The 26,218-nt window shown below is 53.9% G+C and overlaps 1 protein-coding gene across 5 annotated transcripts in view; it reads right to left on the reverse strand.

Annotated features, from left to right (window-relative positions):
* The window catches only part of NRG2 (neuregulin 2), a 180,434-nt gene that overhangs the window by 21,939 nt on the left and 132,277 nt on the right, over positions 1-26,218 (reverse strand). For 4 of the 5 annotated variants that reach the window (XM_024752395.1, XM_024752394.1, XM_024752392.1 and 1 more), the window contains exons 2-4: positions 14,908-15,079; positions 7,921-8,039; positions 1,795-1,915 (exon numbers count right to left, since the gene is read on the reverse strand). In XM_024752395.1, coding sequence (XP_024608163.1) covers positions 1,795-1,915; positions 7,921-8,039; positions 14,908-15,079 — 412 coding nt within the window. The remainder of the gene's footprint in view (positions 1-1,794; positions 1,916-7,920; positions 8,040-14,907; positions 15,080-26,218) is intronic. The other variant, XM_024752396.1, reaches the window with a different exon arrangement.

A 26,218-nucleotide genomic window follows, 5' to 3' on the forward strand; every position in this document is an offset into this window, starting at 1 on the left:
ACAGGAAACTCTGGCACTGGAGTCCTGGGTCCCATGGCCCTCCTCAGCCCCGACACCTGTCCCGGGTGGCTGAAACCTTTTCTGTCTGGAGCCAGTGACAATGCTGGATCCCTTCAAGGTTCTGGGATCCAAGGGGCTAGGGAAGAAGAGAGGCCTGGGGTGTATGTGTTTGTTGTGGGGGACAAGAAGAAGGGGTCCAGGGCTAGGCCATCTCTGTGAGGTATTCCAGAATGCTTATGCATTTCTATAGATCTATTCCAAAGTGCTCAGAGCATTTTCAAGGCTAGAATGTTCCCCAGGGTCTGTGGCACTAATGTGGCAGCTTCCTAGAGGCAGAAAGAGAGAGGAAGGATGAGGGGCTGAGTCTGGACTGAGAACTTCCCTGGGGGACCTGCTGTTGCTTTTGGGACTGTCCCTTGAGATTCAGGATGGGGGAGGCCGGAAGGCGGATGGCAGCAGGTGACAGGTGGAGCCGAGGTGGATGCTGGCAAAGGAGGCCAGCTGGAGCAAGAGGCACAGGTGTGCCTGGCAGCCCAGGCTCAGCTCACCCAGCACTGAGGGGAGGGCGTGAAGGAGGTGTGGCCCCTCGTTCTCACGCTGTGAGGTGGAGGGGTCTTTGGCCAAGGCTCCCTCCCAAGGAGGGAGATGCAGCTCTGGAGCTGGAGGCCAAAGGCAGGAAAGCTGAGAGGAGTGCTGAATCTGACCTTATCTGTGGAGAGGGCAAACGCCTCTCTCCGTGAATCTTCATCAGTACTCTGCTGGCCCCTGCCCAGATGCCACGGCAATGGGGCAGCTTCGGCACATCGCCAGCGCCCTAGGCTTGGGCTGCCTTGAAACCCAAAGTTGTGAACTAGGCCTCCCTCCCTCTACTCAGGATCTGGCCAGAACCTGTGCTGCCCTCACCAAGCTGCCCTACCTGTTCCTTGCTCACCTACCAGAGAATCTGTCAAGGGGGCAGTGGGGGCCCGGCTCCCAGAAGATGTGGCTGGGCCTGAGCAAGCCCTCCCTGATCACTGTGCTCCCACCTACCCTGTTTGCTAAGGGTGGGGAGCAGGGGGTCCTCAGCTCCTGGGAGTTCCTTCGGGGCAGCTCTTGGGGGGAGGCAGAGTCCCAACATGAGCTTTTCCTCAACCCTGACCTCCCCCACTCAGCCACACCCAGAGTGATGTCCTTGCTGGTGGCCCTTCACTCCCCAGAGAGGGGCTAGGGACTGAAGTGGCACAGGCAGCAGCCAGAGCATATCTGGGCACTGGGGTCCTGCTGGGCAGGGAGAAGAGCCAGGTCCTGAGGGGAGCACTGGGGGCAGAGCCCTCTTCTTCCCTCAAGGCTATAAGAGCAGAGCTCAGCTAGCAAGGGCTCTGGGACGTGTGCCCTACCTGACCCTGCCAGGCTCCTCACTGCTGGGGAAGATGCACCCTGGGCAATGTTCATCAGAACAAAGTTTGGAAAGTTGCTGAGAGATAGGGAGGGGAAGAGAGAGAGAGAGAATCCAGTGCCCCAGGCATAGACTGGTCTCGCCATCTCCCTAGAAGGTGTTGGTGGAAGGGTGGACATTGGAAGATGGGGTGGGTAGGGGCCTGGGAAACTGGGACTGCAGAAGCCCTGAGCCCTTTAGAGCTTACATCTCCCTGTATTCCAGGAAAGGGCTAGGAAGTGGGGCAAACCTCCCTGTCTACACCCCTTGGAGACCCCTTATTAGTATCTTGAAGCTCACTTTTCCTAGAGCCCTCCACTTCTGCCCCAGCCTCTCTCCCCCTGCTCCTGCCCCCATGCCTGCCCCCACTGGTGACTTACTTGCAGGAGAGCTGGTTGATGCCCTCGATGTAGTAGCAGACGCCTCCGTTGACACAATAGGACTTGGCTGTCTCGTTGCACTTGCGGGCGTGCCCCGACCAGGATGATAGGGTAGTGCTCACTGGAGGTACGAGAGACACGTGCCGGTGACCCACCGAGACCACCTCTGGGCCCCAGGAATCACCTCCTTCATGGCCCATCGATCAGAGACTGTAGGAATGGCTGGGGTGGGGGGAAGGTCTGGTGGTCCCTCCCAGGTCACCAACAAGGCCAAGGGGAGGCCACCGTGAGCTTGGACCATCTGCCCAGCACCACCTTGCACCCTCGCTCCAGGCAAACCTTTAAAGGCTGGGAAGATTTTTTTTGGAGGGGATGAGAGGCTAGCAGAAACTGCTCCGTCTTCTGGCACAAGGGCCCACCTCTGCTGCCTGCCTGCCTGCCTTTCCGGGGGCTCCGCTGCAGGTGGATGAGGCACCATGTCTTATGTGGGGGGCAAGTCACAGGGGTTCAGGGAGGAGACATTTATATCTGTCTGCACTGCTGGGGCTCTCATGGACCAGGGCGTGATTACAGGGAGCTGGGCTTTGAGGGGAATGGCACCTTTTTGGGCACTGTAATTTTCTGCGATCTAGGGACTTGCGGCGAGAGCCCTAGCTTCCGTCTCTCCCCTCTTTGTCCCAGAGTTGGGCCAAGGTGCCCGGAAATGCTACAAAGGCCACTATGCGCGTCTCCATAAGCATCCCAGGCCGCCTTCATGTCCTCCCTCACCAGGCAGCCTCCACCTCCCCCACCCGGTCAGCTGTTGCCTCTGGAGGGAGCCTCCAGGCCTTGGACAGCCCAGGCCGTAAATCCGGGGCTTCACGTTGCTGGGGAGAGGGCTGGGGGACAGCTGGGATGTGGAAACTAGGTGACAGTAAGACTGGGCTTCAAGGCTGCTAACCCAGACTGCACACCTGATGGATCAGATTCATTTGATAAGTGAAAGTCACAAAAGCACTGCTCCCCAAAGGGATGGCATCCAGGAGCCTGGCTTCAAGTGAAAATTCTTGCCCCAAATTTCAGTCTTTATCTACTAGCTAACCTCTTAGGCTGTGTATCCACATTGGGCAGCTAGAAACCGGCTCCTGCTCCCCCCTCAGCTTCTGTGGCTCTGAGGGCCTCTCATCCCCACCCAGCCGTGGCCTCCTGACTGAGGTGGCCCATCCTACCTTGGCCGGTCCTGTCTACTCAGGGGTACTGAGTCTCCACCATCCCCCGAAGTAAGTGGGGGGATGAGAGGAGGAGGAGGAGGGCCAGCACTTGGCGCCCTGAGTGTTTAGACGTGTGGGGAGACGGATGAAGCACGGGACTGGGAGTGTATACACAGCTCTGCCTCTGTATATGTCTGAGGAGCTCGCTGATAAAACCCAGCGGGTAGGGCCAGCTCCCACCTTCCCTCCACATCATGCCTGCTGCTGGTCTGGCATCCTCGAGCCCCACCCCTGCTGACGTCTCCCACCTCTGCTCAACCCCACACAAGGCTGGGACCCACATGCTTCTGGGTCAGTGAGACCCAGGGAACTAAGAAAGGGACAGAGAAGACAAACAGCTGAGGTGACCACGCCTGTGAGTTATAAAATCTCATTGCCGGGAGGATCCTAGAGGTTGTCCTGCCCTTCAGTTACACTGCCAAGGAGGAGTGAGGAAAGAGAGCAGGGAAGGGCCTTCCAGAGTCCAGTGTGTGTTGTAACAAGGCCTCAGGGCTCCTAACATCTGGCTGAGCATTCTCACCAGGCACCTGGTCCCTCGTAGAAGAACACGTCAGCACCAAGGCTTGACGGGAAGATGCAACACGATGTGGACCAGGGGCCCGAGTCCTCTCGTGGGCCTTGGCCAAGCCAGAGAAATCTCAGGGCAGCCTGATGCCCTCTGCAACCAGGGGTGGAGGAACCTGCCCAACGATGGGCTGCATGAGCAGCGGGCAGGAGCGAGGATGGTGGCAGGACCACAGCTGCGTGCTTGGGCCTGTCTACACGCACGTCTGTGCTCACTGAGGCCTTGGGAGGCAGAGGACGACTCCTGAGGGAAGACAGGTCCCCATCTTGGGATCCGTGGCCTAGGGCTGCCAGAACCATGTCATCACGGGGACTAGGCTGGGGCCCCAGAAAGGTAAAAAGGGAGGGCAATGGGGGAGCCGGTTGTAGAAGGTGTGGAGGGAAGTGACCATAGGCCTTTCCACCTCAGAAAGAAGTACCTTGATGCCACCCCTGTGACGGCAGGGCCCTCCCAGCTCACGGCAGCCAACTCTGCTGGTGGTGAAGGCTCACGCCAGAAGCTTTCCACACCGAAGAGGTGCATTCAGGCTATTCCAGCACACATGGGCCCCTAAGGCAATGCGTCACGCTGCCTCGTCAGCCTATTCGTATTTCTTCACTGTGCTCTCCCGTGTTTGGGGATGTGAAGATGACAAATGACCTCCAAGTGGGAGAATCTGGCCGCTCCCTGGATACCACCGCGGGGATGGTGCCGATCCACCCCAAACTCAGCTCCCGCTCATCTGCCCCAGCCACTTGCTCCTCTAGCCTTGCTCATCTCAATGACTGGACAGCACAAACCAAAGGCCTAGAGGGCATCTTTGATTTCTGGTCCTTCTCTGTCCCCCTAGCCGTCCATCACCGAGGGCTGCCTTCCTACCTCCTCCTGAGGCTCTGTCCATGTCTCAGTACCGCCTCCGTGGTCTCTTTCCTGGATGGCCACAGTCGCCTCCTCACTGGTCTTTCTGCCCTCACTCTTGCCTTCATCTCTAACCTTTTCGCTTTGCAGCTGCCACCAAAGTGGTCTTTAAAATATGTAAATTGATCGATCGCTTCCATTATCAAAACCCTCCAATGGCTTCCATTCATGCTCATAATGAAGTCCCCCTCCCCCTCCCCAAGTCTAATCTGGGCCTAACCACCTCTCCCACTTCATGTCCTGTCCCTGTCTTACAGCATATTCAGACTCCACTGGCTTAGTCCAGCTCCTCTAAGAGGCCACGAGCCTTCTTATCCAGGACTTTCAAAATATCAGTGTCTCAGAGAGGCTGCTCAGGCTCCTCCTTCATTCCTTCCCTCAGCTTTGTAACTTCTCCTCGTAGTGCTTATTCTAACAATTAAAGGACTAGTTATGCAATTACTAGTTGTCCAAAGCTTAGCTCCTCCACTAGAATGTGAGCTCCATTTGGGCAGAGGCCACGTCTGTCTGCTTCACTGGTGAACGAACCCCAATGTCGAGCACAGCGCTTGACATGTAATAGGTGCTTAACGAATATTTACAAAGATTTCTAATGAGCAAATGGACATCTGATTCTTGAGAGAAAGGTACCTTCTTCTACCATCCCAGGGTCTAGTCTGGTCTCCTTGGCCGATGATGATATCTTTTCTGTAGGTTAAAGCATTGTCTCTTACTAAATGCAAATACTCCTGGAAGGTCATTAGGGAAATGAAAATCAAAACCACCGTGAGATAGCACTTCACACGCCCTCAGGTGGCTGTATTTCAAAAAAAAAAAAAGATGGATAATAACAAGGGGTGGTGAAGATGTGGAGAAATGGGAACCCCCCATACTTTGCTGGTGAGAATGTAAAATGGTGCAGCCATTTTGAAACACAGCTGGTCATTCTTCAAAAAATTAAACAGTTACTACATGACCCGGCAATTCAACTCCTAGGTGTATACCCAAGAGAACTGAAAACATATGTCCACACAAAAACTTGGACACAAATGTTACAGCAGCATTTTTCATAATAGTCCAAATGTGGAAACAACTAGAATGATGCAACAACCACAGTTGATGAATATATAAACAATGTGGTAGACCCAGGCAATGGAATTATTATTCAGTCACGAAAAGGAAAGAAGTACTGACCCTACTACAACATGGAGGAACCTTGAAAACATTATTTTACATTGAAGAAACCAGTCTTGAAAGGCCACATATTCTGTGGTTCTATTTATATGAAATGTCCAGGATAGGTAAATCCATAGCGGCAGAAAGGAGATTCTGGTTGCCAAGGGCTGGGGGGATTTAAAGAAAACACCTGGGAAGGATAGACCCAGGCAGCCTCTATCAGCCATTAGTGTCTTGGTGGGAGTGAGTTTATTGGATCTCTGAAGAGAAAATGGGCCGGGAAGGAGCTGATGCTGCAGAGATGTTCTGCCTGCTGCCAGCTACTGCAACTGCTTTTCTCCCTTGCTCTTGGAGAAAATCTCTGCTCATCTTTCAAGGCCCAGATCGAGTATCTCTTCACCCTGTAAGGCTCCCCTCCCGCCTGCCTGGGATGCCCCCTCTCCCGTTGTTAAGTTGCCTGTCTTTCCTCTTCAGTGTGTTAAAACAGGCAGACGCTTTGAGTTCAGGTTTTAGCTTCCTGCCATTGGAGGGGACTTCGGGAGCCAAGACCGTGACCCCTCAGCGCTCAGAACAGCGTCTTGCTGAGTTAGGCCTTGCTGAAGGCTTGAGTTGACAGTACACATGGGTGCACCTGTGATTAAACAGCTAGCCTTTCTAAGCCCCCAGGTAAGGGGCAGACCCAGAAGCCTCTCCAGGGCTTCCACGATCCTGTGACACCCCAGGTCATACCTGCCTGCCCTCTGGGGCAAAGCCAGGCCCCGCCCGATATCCCAGAACTTGGTACAGCCACCCCAGGACAGTCCACCCAGAAGGCCACACCCGCAAAGAAAGTTCAGCAACAGGATGAGAGCTGAAGAATGATCTGATAGAACTGGAGAGAGATACACAAGACCACAGAGGGCTGAGGAGTGGCCCAGGAGTGGGGCATGCACTGGGCGTGCCGCTGCGGTGGGCTGGACTGGTCAGGAGGATAGCTGCCTGGGAGAGATGGCGCAGGAGGAAGAATAAAAATGGGAAGGAGAGGCCGACTACAGTTAGGGTCGGAAAGGTCATTTGGGTCGGATTTGTGAGAGCTGGGCTGTGGGACCGAGTCCTTGTTCTTTGGCTCCATGGGTCGGGGAGTGACAGGGCGAAAGCATCTTGAGGCTGCTGCTCTGGTCCAGGTTCAGCAGGGATGAAACCTGGGCCAGGATTGCCCCTAAGGTGGGGCTGGAATGAAAAGGACAGACGTGAGTGAAAGATCCAGAAAGAAGATGGACCAGGACTCGCAGACTCAGACCTGGTAGATCCAGTGGTAAGGGAGATCGAGGAGCTGAGAGGCTGGGAGGACAAGGGAGGTCCCTTACAACACGGCAGACCGGGTCTGAGCCAGGCTCTCCTCTGAGGGTCACAGGGCAGGGTTCTCGTTAGACTGCACTGGGTGTAGGGGGTTACTGGAGGGCTGTCTGGTGGAAACACAGGGAATGAAGGGAGATGCAGGACTGGGAGTGAACCCAACAACCAGGTAGCCAAGTGGTACGTGGAGGCTGGGTGTCAGGAGGAGGAACGAGAGCTGTGGGGTTCTGAGGACTCAGGCTAGAGTGGAGGGGGCGCGACCTGAGGACAGGCAGCCTTGGTGACTTTCCAGTCAAGGGCAATAACCAGAGGACAGCCCAGCAGGGAGGCCGCCTCCATGCCGAAGCCAGAGCTGCCTCTGCGGAGGGGGGAAGCGAAGGGTGCCGTGGGCTCCTGACCTTGCACGTTTCCCAGGGAGGGGATGACCTGTGGGAGAGGGTCCTGCCATCCCTGAACTGAGGCTGCCCCCAGGGGCCCGGGGCACCCAAGCCTCCCACCCGTGGCCCCGTGGAGCAGGCTGCCTGCACTCGGGCGCCCAGCAAAGCAGCGGGCAGGCAGCTTGCGCGCACCCTGGGTCTGCCTCTCCCCGGAGCCCTGCTTCAGGCAGCCCAGCCTCCCATAATTGCCTTCTAAAAATATCCTTCCCCCCACCCCCACCTCTTGATTTCAAAATATTTAGTTTTCAGGGTATTTAAAACGAGAGCTGGCGACTCTTCCAGGTCCAGATAACAAAGCTAAACATTTATGCTTCGACTGCATTTCTCTGAATCGGCTCAGATCTTGGGGCTTGATACGGCAGTGGCAGGAGGGAGAGGAGTCAAGTGCAAGATGGATCATGTGCGGTCCTCCCTAGGGCTGGGGGGCAACTGGCCCACCCCCACAGAACCCCTCTAGGACCCCTCCCTTCGTTGGGGGACCACCTACCGCTGTTGACGAAGAGCCGGCCCCTGACGGTGTCCTTCCCCAGGATGTTCTCAGCCTCGCAGACGTACTCCCCAGCGTCCTCCACCTTCACCTTGTTGAACTGTAGTCGTGAGTTCTTTCTGGTTAGGGAGGGGATAAGAGGCGAAGAGGCGTGAGCCAGGGCTTAGGTTGGCCGTGGCTCCCCAGCAGTCACCCAGAGGTCACCTCTCCCTGCACAGCCACAGCGTCTACGCAGCATGGACGGGAAGTAGATTCCCTCCGACCAGCCATTGCTGGGGTCCAGGTGGAGTGCAGAGTCCCCAGGGCTGGAGGGAGACCTGGGCACCCAGGACAACATTGGGATTCTAAGTCCATGAATCCTCACATTCACTTTTCCAGGGCTGGGCCTTCTCTGTAACCATTTTTCTAGGGGAGGAAAGTGGAGTCCTTAGGAAGTCGCATGGCCACCTCCCTCCTTTTCCTTTAGTGCCCTTCTCTCAGGCCCGCTGTGTCTCCCCCCACCACCTTCCAGTAGAGCAGCTGCTGGCTCACAGCTACCTCAGCCTTCCCTTAGAAGCGGTAGCCCGTCACTCTAGATAAGCCAGGCCTATTTCCAGATACCCGGCAGGGCCACCAATCTAACAGGTTCCCATGGCAACTGTGCCCAGCCTCCCAGTCCAAACCTGTAGCTCTCTCCTGCCTTTGTGTCAGCCCTGTCACTAAGGGGCACTCTGTGGCCTCCTCAAGGGGTTTCGCTTCATTCATTCAACAAATGTTCACCGAGTGCCTTCTGCGTGCTGGGAGCTTGGATACCACAGGGAACAAAAAGATCCTATCCTCAAGGTTGACCCTTGTGGCTAATCTGGAAGAGGACAGGACAGGACAGATGGGAAAAGTGAGTCCCAGAGGGGCTTCTGGACTTGTCCAAGGGTACCCGGCAAGGCAAAGGCAGAGGTGGATAAGGAGCTGGAGTTGGTGAGGACTTGGGCCCCAAGCAGCTCGTGGGCTGTCTCCTGGAGCCTGATGCTGAGGCTGACCCCTCTGTGGAGGGCTTTGCACCCAGCCCTGCATGCCACGAGTTGTGGGGCGAGGCCTGGGCAGAGACTTCAGTGCTGTGGGTGACTCCAGGGCACCTGGCCCTGCTTCCCCTCTTCTTTCTGAAGATGCTGCCAAACCTCTCCTTCCGTGGGCTTCCCTGCACTTGCCCACGGTGCCTGGGTTCCGTAGGCTCTGTTCACACCTCCCATCCTTCCCCCTGCCCCAGTGCTCTTTAGGGCCAGTCTGAGCTCCAGATTAAACCCTGGGACCCCAGCCTGGTCCCCGGGGGAAACAAAAAGTAGCATGAAAATTTCTTAACATGATGTAACCTCCTCCTCTTTTAGTCCCGAGTTAAAAACTCAGATTCCCAGAATATGGGCAGTGGGTTGGAGGAGTGGTGGTATGGGAGGTAGGGTAGCTGAGCTGTCCTGCCCTGGGGCCAGGGATGGAAAGACAGATCCATGAAGCTGATGGGGGAAGGTGTGGATGGTGAGAAGAGAGGCTGCACCAGGGATGGAGGAGATGGCAAAATGACCCACATCCCTCCCCGGGCTGTGCTTTGGGGACCTACCTGTCTCCTGAGCTCCACCTCAGCCTCTGATGCTGGGCTCTTCCCAGACCTCCTCATTCCAAGATCCCCCAAACCAGCCTCCACGAGCTTGTCTTGTCAAAAAGGCCCTGTTGCCGTGGTGATGTCCTTGCCGACGTTACAGTGACAGCTGCCTGACTCCGTTCCACCCCTCCCGGCTCATGCCGTTCTCTGTCTCCTTGGCCTGGTGTCTGCCTACAACCCTCTTCTGTCAATTCAAGTTTGTTCTCTTCATTAAACAGAGCCCTGGAGGCCCCTCTGGCTAAGACAGCATTTCCTTCCTGGCTCCAGCCTAATTAGATGCCACAGATCTCAGCTGTCCCGAACCAGGCTTCTGCTTCCTGACCACCAGCTCTTCCCTGACATTAGATGAGCAGAGTAGGGGATCACCTGAGGGTCTCGGGGTCAAGAAGGTATAGGGGACACAGACTCAGAACCTCCTTGTCACCCACCCACAGCTGAGTTCCAAGGAGCTTCCCTTACACGACATGACATGCAGCAGGACAAGGTGGGGCTAGGCTCACAGTTATCTGGAGGAATGAAAGCTAAAACCAGAAGGAAGGGCTTCCCGCAAGAAGGGGTGTGAGATGTGTGGAAAGGTGGGGGTGCAGGGAGAGCCCCTCCCCTTTGAGGTGCCAGAAAGAGGCAAGGGGACATAAACAATGACGCCTAGGTTTGCTGGCTGCAGACATCTTGGGTTACCAGGTGTGTGATGATCTCCTCAGTTCCAGGAAGGTGGCCCCAGCCTTGCACAAGAGGCTCTGGGGTCAGGGCTGAAGGGTAGGGCTTTGTGGGGCTCTCAGGCCCCTAAAGAGTGCGGGCAACTACGTTTCTCCTCTCCTCACTCCTAGCTCCAGTCTGAAGCCCCAAGGACTCAGGACTCCCTCCCACCTTCTGGCAGGCCTAGTGCCCGCTTGCTAGGCTGACCCAGGTCTGCCCCTGTGATGGACACCCCTCCCCTCCTTCCTCAGCCAGTTTTCTGCTGGCAGGGACTAGGGATCTGGGTGGCTGCTTCCTCCACCCGTCCGCATGTTTTCCTCAGTGCCTATCTCCTGCTGCCTGCCTGAGGGGCCAGTTCCAGCCTGCCCCTCATAAATAAGGGAACACTCGGTTCTGCACGGGTGGGCTCCATGCCCAGGGCTGGGGAGGGGGACGGTTTTCTCCTGGCACAGGAAGCCTTGGGTGAGACACCTCAGCGGGGCAGTCCCAGAGACAGGCGGCACCCACCGGGAATGGGCCTCCGTAGACCAAGAGTGATGTCAAGACAGAGTGTGGCCTGGGCAGAATGGAGTGCTGGGAGGGCCAGAGTGTGGGCAGAAGGAAAGAGAAGATTTTGCCAGAAAGGAGACTCCCGCCCCTAACCCCTAGCCCCCATGCCAGGTGAAGTACGTGTCTAGAGGCGGCAGCTCTCTGAGTCACAACACGGGAATCAGAAGTTCTCCATCATGGCCCCTCCTCTAACCTATCGCCTCACTGCAGGGAGCCCAGGGGCATGACGGGTGGAGCAAGGCAGTTTCAGAAATGCAGCAGATGGGACAAGGTCCTGACAGGAAGGGGGCAGAGGCACACTTCAGGCTCTCAGGGGTCCTTAGTACCCAGGAGGAGACCCAGATGATACGACCAGGCCGTTTCCGGACTGGGTGACCCATTTGTCTGATGACACTGAGGCTTGACCAGGACAGCAACTTGTTCAAAGGCCAACCCAGAGGGTGTCCTGCCCAGTCCTAGGGGCACCCTGCACCCAGGAGAGGAGAGCTAGTCCTGCAAGAGCCTCATCAATTCACACCGGAAGTAGACCTCCTCTGCCAGGCCACACAGGAGAGAGGGTGTGTCTGGGCGGTGGTCTTGGAGGCTCTCATGCTGGGAGAGACAGCCCCCCAACCATGCCATGAAGCCGTGTCTAAGGCACTGTGGGAGGAGACGGTGAGAGCTTGCTGGAGGGCTCAGGAGGGTGACCCAGAGGATGTGACATTTAAGCCGGGCCTTGGAGAATTTTGCAGAGGACAAGGTGAGAGGAGGGGGGCGGGCACTGCCAGCACAGAGAACAGTCTGGGCCCAAGGCCAGGGGTCAGGAGCACCGAGGTGTAGGGGAACAGCGAGGCAGTGAGTTACAGGCCAGGAAGGGGAGCGTCAGAAGGGCCCCAAGACCTAGGCTGTCCTGGCATACTGCAGGCTCTCGAGATCTGTCAAGCAAATGAATGAATGATCAGATATGTGCCCTGTTAGAAAGATCATCCCCTGTCAGAGTCACACGGGTCAGTGACTCTGTGGACCCCTCGAATTGCAAGCAAAACCAGGTGTATAAAGAGCATGTTTTCTGAAGCAAGGGTCAAGGTCTTTACCAGATTCTAGAAGCTAGACTAGAAACTCCGTGAAGGTGGGGACCATGTCTGCTCCGATCCTTGGTGCATCTCCAGCCTCTGATAGAGTGCCTGGCACACAACTGTTGCTCAGCACATGTATGTGAGATACAGAAATGAATTCACAAAGGGGCCTGTGGCCCCAGAAAAGGTGGGGTGTGGTCAAGAGTGAGACCGTGGAGGAAAAGAGGCTAAAGTCAGGGAGAGCAGAAGTGAGCAGGGAGAAGGGTGCCTCCTTCCAGAGGCGGGGTATCCACCTGGAGGGGACGGCACGGGGGTAGGTGCCAGCCAGCGGGCAGTCTGGTTCTGCCACAGCTGAGAGGAGAGCACAAGGGGCAAGGCGGAGAGGCTAGACTGGGCCATTCTGGGTTAGAGATGTCTGTGGAGCTTTTCCGGTAAGCAGCCTGAGGTGACTTCTAAAAATTCACTACTGACCCAGAAAACCCCATAAAAATCGTGCCAATCATAGAGGTTCAAGTCTTCGTGTTCACTTTAAGAACACTCGTGAAAATGCCCAGCCCATTAAGGGTATGCATATCCGAAAAGCCACCAAGCATCTGAAGGATGTCACTTTACAGAAATAACCTGTACCATTCCATCATTACAATGGTGGAGCTGGTAGGTGTGCCCAGGCCAAACAGGGGGGCTGGAAGCAGGGTCGGTGGCCCAAAAAGAGTGCTGAATTTTTACTGCACCTGCTCAAAAATGCAGAGAGTAATGCTGAACGTAAGGGCTTAGATGTAGATTCTCTGGTCATTGAGCACATCCAGGTGAACAAAGTCCCCAAGATGCGGCGCAGGACTTACAGAACTCATGGTCGGATCAACCCATACATGAGCTCTCCCTGCCACATTGAGATGATTCTTACTGAAAAAGAACAGATTGTTCCTAAACCGGAAGAGGAGGTTGCACAGAAGAAAAGGATATGCAGAAGAAACTGAAGAAACAAAAACTTACGGCCTGGGAATAAATGCCGCAAAAAAACCAAAACAAACAAAAAAAAGAGATCTGTGGGGTATCTCCGGGGTGGTAACTAAGTGTTTACCTGGCAGCATGGGTCTGGAAAAAGAAAGGCCATCAAACTAGAGATGGAGGCTTGGGGGTCATCAAATATAAGAGGGTGAAATCACCTACCGGTGGAGAGGGCAGGGTGCTCAGAGGCACAAGAGGACCAGCAGGAGGACCACAGGGGCAAGGAAGCAGGTGGCACCCATGCCAAAGGCTGCTGAGAGGCCTGGCGGCCGGGAAACTCTGAGGTCACAGGGTCGGTCAAGAGCCACAGTTGCAGAGAACTGGGGCTGTATTTACAGGGCAGATTTCTGCAGAGCAAAGAGGAGTGGAGGATGATCTGTGTAGAGTCAGTGGGTGTGAAACTCCCTCCACGTGGTGATCGAGGGAAGGAGCAAGACGGGGCAACAGCCGGAGGAGGAACGGGAGGCGGCAACGTGGAGGGAAAGCTTTTAGAAGAGAGGCGATGTTAGTGGTTTGTTGGGGGGGAGAGAGAGAGAGGCTGAAGTCACCAAAGAAAGGAGTTTGTTGGTGGCACAAGGGCTGTGTGTGTGCAGGAGGATGTGGGTGAGTGTGAGGGCCACGTGCGGATCAGGAACGGGGATGAGGATGGGCCACGTTGTGGACTGTTTGAGAGTAATGCGGTCGGCAAGGAACACCCCGTCTCCTGACTTCTGCTGTCTCAGTGAAGTAGGGGGAAGGGGAGACGGGGCCCCCCACAACTGTAGAAGCCTGTCCACTCCTCTCTCCAGCTCAGAGCCAGGCTTGGCGGGGAAGGGGTGAGGTGGCCTCAGAAGGTGAGCTTGATGGGCACCCTGTAGACTGGTGACACCCCAGACCCCCCTCCCAAGTTCCCTGAGGAAGCAGTGTTCTTTCAGCCATAAACCTTTGATCTGCACCAAATCCTCTTAAATTACTTTCTGTTTTCTGCCTGGACCACTTTCCAGGGTGACCAGTCCTGTCTTTGCTCCCTGTTCACAGAGAGAGAGTCAGAAAACTGGAAGCCCTGCCCAGACCCCTGACCCCCACTTCCTCTTCCACAGGTTTCGGAGACTAAGGCCTGAGGGTAGGATGTGTACATCCGGGGTCACCTGACAAACCAGGATCAGCCTGAGCCCAGACCCTTTTTCCATCACTTTCTGTTGTCGGACAGGTTGGAGGGTCCTCTAACGTCACCTTCATTTGCATTTTGCAGGGGTGAGGAGGAAATGATAGCTCCTCTGGAGGGGCAGGAAAGGCGGGGGCGTGCCTCAGCCAGAGAGGGAAGTCCACAGGGCCCTCAGGGCCCGCAGAACAGACGTCAGGCTTGTCCTGCCTTCTCACAGCCCCTCAGGAGAGAGGTGAGGGGCTGCCCTTGGACGTCTGACTTCTCTGGTGCCTGGAGCCCCCTGTCTGGCCAATCCAAGATGGAAGAGAGGCCACCTTCCACAGCCCAGAGACTCTAGAGCTTCAGATTCTCTTCCCTGGAGCACTGACTCAAAGACTAAAGTCAATTTCCATGTCACAGGGGAACTGTCTGAGATACAGACTCCTTCAACACCAGTCAAAGCCATGTGCCTTTCCCTCACCTGGCTGTCTGCCCAGTGCCAGCTTGCTGAGCTGAGGAACCAGCCCATCATCGCACGTGCCCTCCCAGACACAATCCAGAGTCAGGGTCCTTCACCAAAAACTGCCCAATAGTGGGCTTTCCGACCCTGTGGCAGGTCCTTTGAGAAGTTTTATGCCCAAGATGGGACTCCACAGTTAAAGCTGATTTGGACAATCAAATTGCCTTCAACCATCCAGGGACATTAATTAAGCAGGTACCGTCGTCTGCAAGACGCTGGGGCAGCATCACCAGAGGGGCTGGAGCTGCAAGGAGAAACTGGGCGCCACAAAAGAGGGGGGACTGGAACTGGTTCCACAGGTGGATCTGGGGGAACAACCCTGGGCTCTTCCCGGCTCAGGCCCCTCCTTCTGAGGAAGGATGGGGTGGGGGGTGGCTGGGTGGATGGAGGGAGGGATGTCGCTCACCTGCCATTGCCGTACTTGATGCGAATGTCGCGGCTGCGGTTGAGCTCCTTGCCGTCCTTGAACCAGCGGTAGGAGGGCTGGGGGTTACCAGCTGCTGCCTCACACTTCAGTGATTGCTTCTCACCCACCTGTCCCGTCTGGCTCTTCATCTTCTTCAGCTTGGGCCGGGTGGCTGTGGGGATACAAGGCAGGAGGTGAGCGTGTTGGTGGTGGGGCAGCGCCAAGCATGCGCAGCAGAGGAAGGGCCACTGTCCTTGGGGGGTGGGGAAGAGGGTGAGCCTGGGGAGCCACCCCTCCTGGTGTCATTTCCTAGTTCAAATCAACAAGCCTTCACAGAGGGTCTGCGTTGATGTCAGTGTGGGTACCGCCTATGGAGAGTTTTCCTTCATGCCTGGAATGGTACTCAGAGCTTGATACACATTAGCTGATGAAAATCACCCCGTGAGTTCATTGCAATGATTAAACCCATTTACAGATGGGGAAAACTGAGGCTCAGAGTGGTGAAGTCACCTCCCCAAGGGGCTCGAACTGGAATTCAAACCCAGGTCTCCTTGACTTCAGTGCTCATGATCTAATTCCTGTCCCAGACCCCCAGGCCTATGCTGAGCCCAGAGGACACAAGTGGACCAAAATGACAGACACAGCTCCTGCCCTCAGGAAGTTCAGTCTAGCAGAGGAGCTGGAAGCTGGCATTGACATCACAGCGTGGTTTATGGAGGCCTGGGGGTGCTGAAGCCCAGAGGCGTGTCCCCAACCTAGACTGGGGGAGGAGCTAACTCAGCTGAGAGCTAAAGGATGGGGGAGCTAGAAGGGAGGGAGGTGGCCCAGGCTGTGGTTTATCAGAATCGCACGTGGTCAGCAAGGTGAGCTGCCCTGAACGGGTGAAGTGGTGTGGCTGTGTGGGGGATGGGGCCTGGGGCTACACTGGTGGGCACAGGGCTGCAGGGCTGCAAATGCCAAGCTAAGAGGTTTCTCCCATTTTTCTTGAACACCATTCTATTTCCACCTGCCCTGGTCTCCCATGTTTCATCTCCTTGCCCCCCTCCCTCTAACAACCTAAAAAAAGAAAAGGAAAAAGTACTCTGTTCTTAGGACAGTGATGGCAAGTCCCTGCTCCCTGCTGGGGTGTGTGATAATTTCCACTGGGACAGCCCTGTAAAGGATACTCGGTGCCTTTGTGTGTGCTCTCCTTTGGTCACCGAGCTCTGTAAGGCAAGTGTCATGCTAACATAAAGGGTGAAGATGAGACTCAGGTTAAGAAACTTGGCCAAGGTCACCCAGCCAGGCAGCCACAGAGCCCAGGTATCTGGATTTGCAGTGTGTCAGGCTTGTAGCAGGCCGGTGTCTGCTTTTGCAGCCTCAATGGCTCTCTTTGAGGAACAGAGAAACTGGTTGAAGGGAGGGTCTGCTGGGGCCAGAGAGTTGTCTGGGGACTGACTGACCCTGTCTAGGCCATTGGTCCTTCTCCCACCAGTTCAGAGTCACAGCTCAAGCTGGCTCTGGATAAAGACAGGTGAGAGGGCCTGGCTACAGGGGCCCCTCACTGAACCTAACCCTGGGATGCTGCTTTTAGTAGGGAGTAGATGAGCGTGGGGTACAGGGGTAGAGGGAGCATGGAGAGAAAGTGCTCCCAAAGCCTTAAAAAATATAGTACACAGATTCAAAAAAATGGTGCTTGTGAAATGATTTTGTTCATTTTAGAAAATTCGAAAATACAAATGGATAAAAGAAAATAAAATCATCCATTATCCTAGTACTTACCAGTATTTAAAACACACACACACACACACACACACACACACACACACACACACACATATGCACCTACACATCTATTTTTAAACAAAGTGGGATCCGTGCCAGTAACATGTTTCTTTCATGTAATGAAACACTGTAAGCCTTTCACCTTGGCATTAACTATTAATAACATTTTGCAAAGTGACTTCTATAAGACAGGCATATCCAGAAAGAGGATAATAGATACTACTTAAGAAAACGGTTCCACGAGCAAATCAGTTTGGGAAACATGTGGGTAAACATTAAAGAAGTGTCTTCATTGACTTCAGTATGATTCCCCAAGTAAGGGTCTTGGAGCTTTGTTGGGAAACCCTTGACTTTATTTCCTTGAAATGCTATTATCTGGAATAAATTCTATAACATAACAACTTATGTGTGTATATATTTATAGATATATAAATATTTTAATAGAGAATATATTCACATGATTCAAAAGTCAAGAAGTGAAAAGGGGTATATGGCTTAAAAAACAGATCTCCCTCTAACTTCTGACCAAGGCCACACAGTCGCCTTTCTAGAAGGCAATCAATTTTATCAGTTCCTTTTATATCCTTTCAGAGACCTTTTAAGCATAAACAAAAACCCCTAGTATTTACACACACATTTTTTCCCTATAGCACCATTTTTAGGGTTGCATAATATTCCTGAATGGGTGAATCAGAACTTATGTAACCAATTCCTACTGTGGAGCATTCAGCATACATTCTCCCCTGCCTCACCACACCCCATCACAGACAAGCCCAGAGGAACACCCTTGCAGCTTCATCCAGTGTATATATCCAGTGCACACCAACCTTTGCACATATCCAGTGTATACTGCTGTAAGGGCAGTGAGGCTCCTGACTCAGACTGCCTGTATTCAAACCCAGGCTTTGCTATTTGTTAGTTCTATGTCCTCAGGCTATTGCCTTAATCCTTCTGTGCCTCAGCTTCCTCATCTGTAAAACACAGGTGATTAAAAACAGCTCCTACCTCATGGGATGATGACTGAGGATTATATGAGATAAGGGATGTAGAGCTCTGGCACGCACAGAGCATTTAATAAAGGTTAGCTATTACTGTTATTATTATCCACGATTATTTCCTAAGGCAATCTTCCTAAAAGTGGAATTGCTGCACCAGAAAGGTGTGCAATTTTCCTCAGCTTTACACGTTGCCAAACTGCGTTCTGGAAAGGTTGCACCAATTTGCACTCCCACCAGTGAACGATGGTGCCTGTTTTTTCCACACCCTCACCAACATGAGGTATTATCATGTATTTAATCTCTGCCAATTAGCTAGGCAAAAGGTAATGCCTCTTTGTTGTTTTCATTTGCACTTATTTGATACCTGGTGAGGCTGACCGCTTTTCATAAGTGTATTGGCTCATTGTATTTCTTCTTTTTGAATTGCCTGTTCTTGTCTGTACTCTTGTTTTTCTACTGGGTGCTCATCTTCTTACTGATCTGTAAGCGTTCTTTATAAATAGTAAGGCTATTCACCTTTTGCTACAATGTTTTTCCCCAATTACCTGCTTCTTACATTTTTAAATGCTGGTTTATTGTTTTGGGTTTTTTTTTTTTTTTTTGACACTCGGAGGTTTTATGTATATCGACCTATCAATCTGTGGGACTTTCTGGAACTTAATTATTCTAGTGTGATTGAAGCTCTGCCTCAGCATCCTTCTCCCTTACCTACACCCCACTGTCCTCCGTCTGCTTGCTCTCGGGGCCCGTCACTCCTTATCAATAGTTATCAACCCTAGATGCTAATGAGAACCATATGGGAAGCTTTAAAAAGTGTGTCAGTGCCAGGGACATTGTTCTGGACATTCTGAAGCAGGACCTGTGAGGATGGGTCCAGGTATGTGGGTTTTAAAAATATATAATAAATATGTAACATACTCTAGACAAGAGCACATAATGTAAGTGTAGAGCTTGACAGCTGGCTGCAAGCTGAACACACCTTCACAGGCGGCTTTGCTCCAATGTTGGGTTGACACCCAGTGATCTAACCTCTTGGTCACCTGGTGACCTGCAACTAGGCTCCTCCCCCTCCTCGTGAACTGGGGACACAGAGAGCTCTTCTCAAGTCCTAAGGTGCCTCCTTCCCCTGCTTGGAGAGTGTTGACCTTCCCTGAAGTTCTGAGGTTAGGGAGACCCCTGACCCCACCCTCCCCAACCCAGGCTCCCTTCCTCCCAATGAGCCAGGGTGGGGGTGGTGGAATACCTGGTGGGAGGAGGTGGTGCTTCCTGACAAGTCCTGGCGCCCTGTGCCCTGAGCCCGAGGCCACTGCTTAATGGTGGTGGTAATGGTTACACAGAGAATGACCCAGAAACAGCAGACATGACCCCAGTTCAGAAGGCCCGAGGAACTGGGGGCTTCAAGGTCGTTCCCTGCCACCAACGGGAAACCCAGGACAGCATTTCAGATGACAAGGAGCCACCCCATCTAGTGAGAACCTTGTGTGACCTGACCCGAGTGACAGTCCACTCACTTCAGAACAACCCCATCCAGTTCACTTTTCCCCCATTCATTCACCCTACTATATACCAGGCACTGTTCCGGGCCCTGCATGTACAGTGGTGAACAAGGCAGATAAACTTCCTGCTCTTGGGAGCCTGCATTAGAGTGAGGAGAGTAGATAATAGCAAACAATCTCAGGAAATATGAGGCAGTAATAAGCTCCTGGATAAAGGCCTTGAGGGGTGAATGAGCTTGGTGAGTTCAAGGGATAAAAGAGGCCCAGGTGGCTAGAAGATTCTGGAAGGCAGGGGAGCCTGGAGAAGTAGGCCCAGGTGACTGACATGAGGCTGTGTGAGCTAGGACGAAAAGTCTGGGTTTGTTTTGCCTCCCCCCGCCACTTTTTATGTGCTTACTAGAAAACTTTAAATTACATATGTGGATCGCATTATATTCCTGTTAGACAGCACTGGGCTAAAGGATGGCAATAAAAACCACCATACATTTCAATCATGCTGTGTTCTTTACGAAGAGTCTTCTTTTCTGTCTCTTAACAGTTCCTCACGAGCATCATCTGAGATACTGAAAGCCTATGTCTCCTGCTCTAGCAGCATCCAGTCCTGGTCCCTGTTCACAGATACCTTGGTTCACGGCTCTTTGAAAGCCAAGGATGTGTGTTTTGAAAAGGAATGGGACCCCGCGAACAGGCTGCATTTTTTACTTCAAGCAAGTCCCTTGGAGAGAGGAGCGGCAGCCCAGGAAGAACATCCCGCAGGTGGCACTGGGAACACTGCCCAGAGGACCTCTGTACCCTCACTCCTGGGCCTGGAGCCCTGTCAGGCTTTCTGCAGTGAGGAGTGTGGACAACCTGCGCAAGATGGCCCTGGAGTTTTGTAGATGTGATGGGAGGTATCAGAGGCTTATAAGTCGGGGAATGACTTGATCTTACTTTACTTTCTGCATTTTAAGCTCGTTCTTATCCTGAGCCACCGTTGCTTCTCCCACTGCATCCCATTGGATTCAGTACCAGACCCTGGGAACACCTGGGACAAGGCTAAGAGGCTGCTGACACAGCAGACTTTGAGGAGCTGAAGATAGAGCTTACCAGGCCTCAGACATGAGTGGGCCAGCTCTAGCCCCAGCCTGGGCACCATCTCTGAGCCAGGTCCAGTATTGTCTGGGTCATTTTTATAGCCCAGGGCCCAGAATGCAATGCTAGTGTGAGGTATGGAGACCACTGTACCGTGTCCCTAGAGTGTCTTGGGGTCAGAGCTGAACCAAGCAGAGACACAGTCTTCCTGGGGTGGATGGGGTCTGTCAGCACAAGAGCTGAAGTAACCCAGTGGGTAGGCTCTCAGCCCCTAGTCAGTCAAACCTGTGTTTACTAAGTGCTACTATGTGCCATGTCCCGTGCTGTCCCAGACAGAAATGATCTAGCCCTGTATGGAGCAACCACTCCTACCCACCAAGGAGCTTAGCTTGTTCCTCTCTGTTATTGTTTTGTTACATAAAAAATACATTCTTGATGTAGAAAAATTGCACAGTGTGGGCTTCCCTGGCGGCACAGTGGTTAAGAATCCACCTGCCAACGCAGGGGACATGGCTTCGAGCCCTGGTCTGGGAATATCCCACAAACCGTGGAGCAACTAAGCCCGTGTGCCACAACTACTGAGCCTGCACCCTAGAGCCCGTGAGCCACAACTACTGAGGCCACGTGCCACAACTACTGAAGCCCGTGCGTCTAGAGCCCGTGCTCAGCAACAAGAGAAGCCACCGCAGTGAGAAGCCCGCGCACCGCAACGAAGAGTAGCCCCCGCTTGCCACAACTAGAGAAAGCCTGCGCGCAGCAACGAAGACCCAACTCAGCCAAAGATAAAATAAATAAATAAATAACTTTATTTAAAAAAAAATGCACAGTGCAAGTAAGGAAAAAGAAAAGCACATTTAAATCCATTCAATTACCACCAGAGAGAAAACCACTGTCAACATTTTCAAATACTTCCTGCAAGACTCTTCTCTTGAAAACGTTTCATAGCCTACTTTTCTTGGTTAACATATTATGAAGACATTTCCCCAAATCTAGAAATACAGGTCTAAATCATTTTAAAGGCTGCATAATATTCTGTTGTTCAGAGGAACTTGTTCAGTTGTCTCCAACGTTCTGCTAATGTTAACAATATGGCCATAAACTTCTCTATAAATTCAGCTTTGCAGCCAAAGGGAGGGCTCACAGTCCTGAAGGTCTGTGCTTATTTCCCCACACAGAGAGGGCACCCTAAAGGCCCAGCACACAGGACAGCGGACAGACGAGAGGCATCAGGTAGAAGCAAGAGGAAGATCTGTGTTCAAAAGAAGGGGGTGGAGATTCCCAATTCCCTGCTTCCCCGGGGCTGCTGCTTCCCCCCCCCACCCCGGGTGCTGGGGCAGACAGCAAGTTGATGGCCTAGGTGGCCCTAGGGTGTTGTTCAGCCCGCCCTTCACCACCTCTAGTGTCTCCTCAGACCAAGCCCTGTCTACTGAGCTCCCATCCTCCTTGAGAGGTCACTTCGTCCCGTTCCCATCCCAGTCCTGCTGCTTAGGGCCCACCTAAGCTCTCTGGGGTAGGGGTGTGGGCGTGTGGGCACAGCTCTTTTGGCAGCTTTCTAACAACAAGAGGAAAGTCTCTCAGGGATGACCCAGGTCTCCACAAAAAGATCTCCCTTGATAAGGGATCCCGTAAAACCTTAAGACACATCTCAGTTGCCACGAGTCGGGCCATGGTTGATCTGGGGGCTTCTGCCTTCTCATCACCCGATGCCAAGCCGGGGCACCTGGCCCGCATCTGTGTGGCAGGGAATCCCCAGAAAGCACCTCACTGAAGAGAACAACAACAGTAAGAACAACCAGGGCTGCTCCTTTCCCACATCCCAGCCCCGAGGCCAGGCAGTACCGCCGCTGCCAGCAACTTGACCTCATTCCTCTCGGCAGTGGGCGGTGGGTGCGGAGCCTGCAGAGATCTGAGAGCAAGACGGACGCCTGGGACAGGGCCAGGCAGCCCAGCCAGGCGGACCAGGCCCAGCCTCCCTCCCGACAACCAGGGCGCAGGGGCAGCGGACTCCTAAAAGGGTTAATGGTCCCCACCTCATGACTAAGGCTGAGCAGTCCCCTTTGCAGGGCAATACCTGGAGACAATGCGGCCAGCCTGCCTGGCATCAAAGTCTCCCACTGTCCTGCTGCTGATGGGCTGTGGGCCAGCCCCCTCCCCACCCCTCCCCCACCCAGAAGTGACCGCGACCTCTGGGAGGTTAATTACAGACTCCAAGTTCAAATGAGAAAGAAAGAAGAAACAACAACAACTAAAAACACAGCTGGCTTAAGTGAGCACAGAGGGCCTACTCTGAAACCCGCCCTCAGGTATCCTCCCAGGAGCCTGCAGAAAAGCCATTTGATACCCACAGGCCAGGCCTCCCAAAGGGAGTGTGTCCCTGCTGGGCCTCTTGGCTTTCCCTGAGCCACCTTTCCTCAGCCAACCAGGCCCAGCCTGGTGCCTGGGCTTGCCTTGCCTGCTTCTCACACCATCCAACAAATACCCACCTCAGTCCCTATGATGTGCCAGCCACCTACCAGCCATCAGGGATATGGTGCTAATAAGCAAGACAACGTGGCCGCTGCCATGGGCTCCACTGAGGCTGGGAGTGGAGTGAAAGCCAGCCCAGACCTAATGGGCTCTTAGCTCAACAGGCCAGGTGCCTGACACCTCAGCTACAAGGTAGAGAAGAGGGGCCAGGGCTGGCTGGGGATGGGAGCTAGAGAGAGCAGACGCTGGTCCAGGGGCGTGGGTGAAGAGAGGGGAAGGGAGGAAGGAGGAGGACACAAAGCTTGGCAGCTCCAAGAACAACTGAGATGGTTCCTGCCTTAAAGCCTCGCCTGCCCATCCAGAAGCACCCATCCACCGACACCCAACCCTACAGTGTGAGGGCAGGGCAAGAACAGGCCTGTCTTGACCACCAGGGCCAACACTATGCCCCTCCCTTCCCCCAGCCCCCTCTGCCAGGAGCCCAACGGCCTGACAGAAACACTACCGCCTCGGGACCCTCCCGAGACAGAGATGCCCAGCCCCGGGAGTCAGGCAGGTCTACGCCACAGTTCCTCACCTAGGTTCAGGGCTGAGACATGGGGACACGAGCAGCAGAGATGGGGGACTGCAGGGGATGTCACCTATGTCTGGGGAGACTGCACAGGTTCACAGAGCAGGGGCACCAGTTGCTGGGGTGGCATACGGCTCCCTGGTTCTTACCAGTGCTCGGGGGCACAGACCGCAGACACCTAGAGTTGGCACAGAGGAAGCCGTGCATAGCAGAGGAAAGAGCGGTAACCGAGGACACGGTAGTTCAGGTCTTTGTCCTGGTCTCCCAATTTTCCAACTGTCCGCCCTTAAGTAAGTAGTTTAGCCTTTCTGCGCCTCAGCTGACTCATCTATAAACCACACTCTGCCTATTTTAGAGGAATGGGGCAAGAGAAAGCTCTCTATGGAGGGATGGAAGAGATTAGCATCTCTTTGGCTGCTGGAGGTAGAGGTAGGGACAACAGAGATGACCGTCCTGCAAGGCCATTACCATTTGCCCAACTCTGTTTAAGCTCCTCACTGGGCAAGGATGGGCCCTGGCCTCGGAGAACCCTCTGGAGAAGGCCTGCTGCTGATGGACTAGGCTACCCCTTGTTCAAGGAACCCAGAGAGAAAGAGAGCTGAGGAGGGGAATCCTAGAGACCCTTTCCCCTTTGGGACAGGTCTGCACTTCCCACCTCATCAGCCTGGTTGGAGAAAGTTGTTCCTGAAGCTCTAGGTCAGCGGAAAATGAAGTGGGGGTGGGAAAAGGGGAGGCACCTTATACACCAGACAAGACTGGCTTCTCAACCTGGGATGCAGGCAAAGCCACAGGATGACCTCAGGGCCTCTTTCTGAAGGGTTTGCCAAGCTCATTAGTAAGGAAAAGCAGCACCTTTGTATTAAAACAAACAGATCTATGGTGGAGTACACTTGCAAGTTCCTGTGGATTTTTAAGATAAAATAAAAATACAAGAATTCAAAGAAATGTTGGGTTTCAGGGGAAAAAGTCTTAGCAGGCCTGATACAGGTAAGGATACAGGCCTACGTGCTCACCAAATGCAGATACCTCAGTGGGTTCTGGGGTCCCCCACGTTGCCAGAGGCCTGGTCACCCTCCCTACAAGTTATCCTTGGAGAGTCCTGGCCTAAGCACTCTGGAGTCTGGGAGGGCTGAGTTGTGGTCTTTGTGGTCCAGGCTAGTGAGACGGGGGGCTGGAAAGAACTCACCCTAAAACAAATCACTGTCTGGATCGGCAGTCAGTAGCTCACGAACAGCACGGGGGAAAACCAGTTTCTCCATCTTCTCTCCCAAGACTGCTCTTTCTCCTGAGTTCCCACTTTCAGTCACCTTGTCATCTGTGACAACTCTGTGCCTCTCCCCAAAGGTGGAGACCAATCACCTTCCACCAAGCCTCACCCTCCTAAGCCTCCATCGTCTGCCAGGCCCTGGTTTAGGCTATATTGGTCCCCCAGCCCAGAGTACCACTCTGGGAAGATTCACCTCTGTGTGCCTCTCCGACATTCAGAAACCCTCCTTGGGCTCCATGATGTCTGTAGAAGGAAGGCTACGGGCCTTCCTTGGCTGGCAGCCAGGGTCCTCAGGGGACGCTTGCTTGGTCAGTGAATGGCCCCTTCCCAAACACAGCTCTCTGCCTTTTCCCCTACCAGTTCCCTTCAGGAATTCTATATTCCAGGCAAACCAAATCACAGGCTGATCCCCAAGTGTGCCTGTTCTGTATTCTGCCTGCCTCCGTGCCCTCTGCTCATATGCTCCGCCACCATGTCTTTCCCCACAGAAGCACAGTTGAGAGTGTCAGACACACAGGCTGGGGGTCAGACCAGTCTCGGCTTGCATTCTGGCTCTGCCCAGTGTCTTGTATAACTAGACAAGTTACTTAACCTCTCTGAGCCTTTAGTCCCTTGTCTGTAAAACAGGAACAATCTCACCCGCCTCTTAAGATTGTGGTGAGAATTAGATGGGGATAATGTATGTCAAGAACTTAGCACAGTGCCTGGAACAGAGAGACAGCTCAACAACTGGCCCTTCTTATTCATCTAAATCCCTCGAGATCACCTCAGATGGCATGGCCTTCTCTAAGCCACCGAGCCAGGAGCAACCTCTGCCTTGCACAGACTCCCTGAGCATTTCACCTGCCCTACTTTGGGCTTTCCACCTCAGAGCAAAGTGGGTTCTTATCTTTCTAGACTGTGGGACCCTCAGGGAGGGGATGTGTGGGAGCACAGCCATACTCCTGGTGTCTGGCACTGAGCAGGCGCTCACTGATCACTGGCTGAACAAATAAGTGATGTAAAGCTGGGCTGTGACTGATGGGTGCCTCACAGTGGCCCAGGTCAAGACTGCTGCGAGCATTCAGGGGAGGGTGGGGTCCCTTGACGGCTAATCCCAGGGCCCTTTCCCACCCAACACTCCTCCGCAACTCTCCTTTCCTTCCCCCTCAGCCAAAACAGGCATCTGCCCCAAGACAGCAGAGCTGATGGTACAATTGGGGCCTCCCTGAAGGACTACCCTTGCTCAGCCCACCGGGCTGCTCGACAGCTGAGGGGCCCCTGGCCGTGGGCAGGAAGCTCAGCCAGGGCAGCCTCTTCCCACGAGACTGCTCTTCTTCAAATACGAGAACGGGCCACAGGCGTCTGTGTAGAGGGGTGAAAGAGCTTGATAACGGCCTCTGTCATTCATTCGCTCAAGCATGTACCGGGCACTCAGGACATGTTGGGTACTGAGGGTCACGTGACACGGTCTCCCTGGTGGGGATTCCAGCTGAGCGGGGTATTGCCCACACAGTGGGGTCGGTACTGTGATGGGGAGGTGCTGGGTGATGTGAGGGCACAGACCATACACCTCAGCCTCCCTCCTCACCCTGAGGGCCAGGGAGGGCTCTGCGGAGGGAACAGAGCCTGTGCTGGGCCTGAAGGGTGACAGGAGTTGGCCAAGAGGAGGGAGACAGTGTTCCAGGCAAAGGGTTCA

This window comes from Neophocaena asiaeorientalis, unplaced genomic scaffold (assembly GCF_003031525.2).
Source record: "Neophocaena asiaeorientalis asiaeorientalis breed wild unplaced genomic scaffold, Neophocaena_asiaeorientalis_V1.1 scaffold204, whole genome shotgun sequence".
Taxonomy (NCBI): Eukaryota; Metazoa; Chordata; class Mammalia; order Artiodactyla; family Phocoenidae; genus Neophocaena; species Neophocaena asiaeorientalis.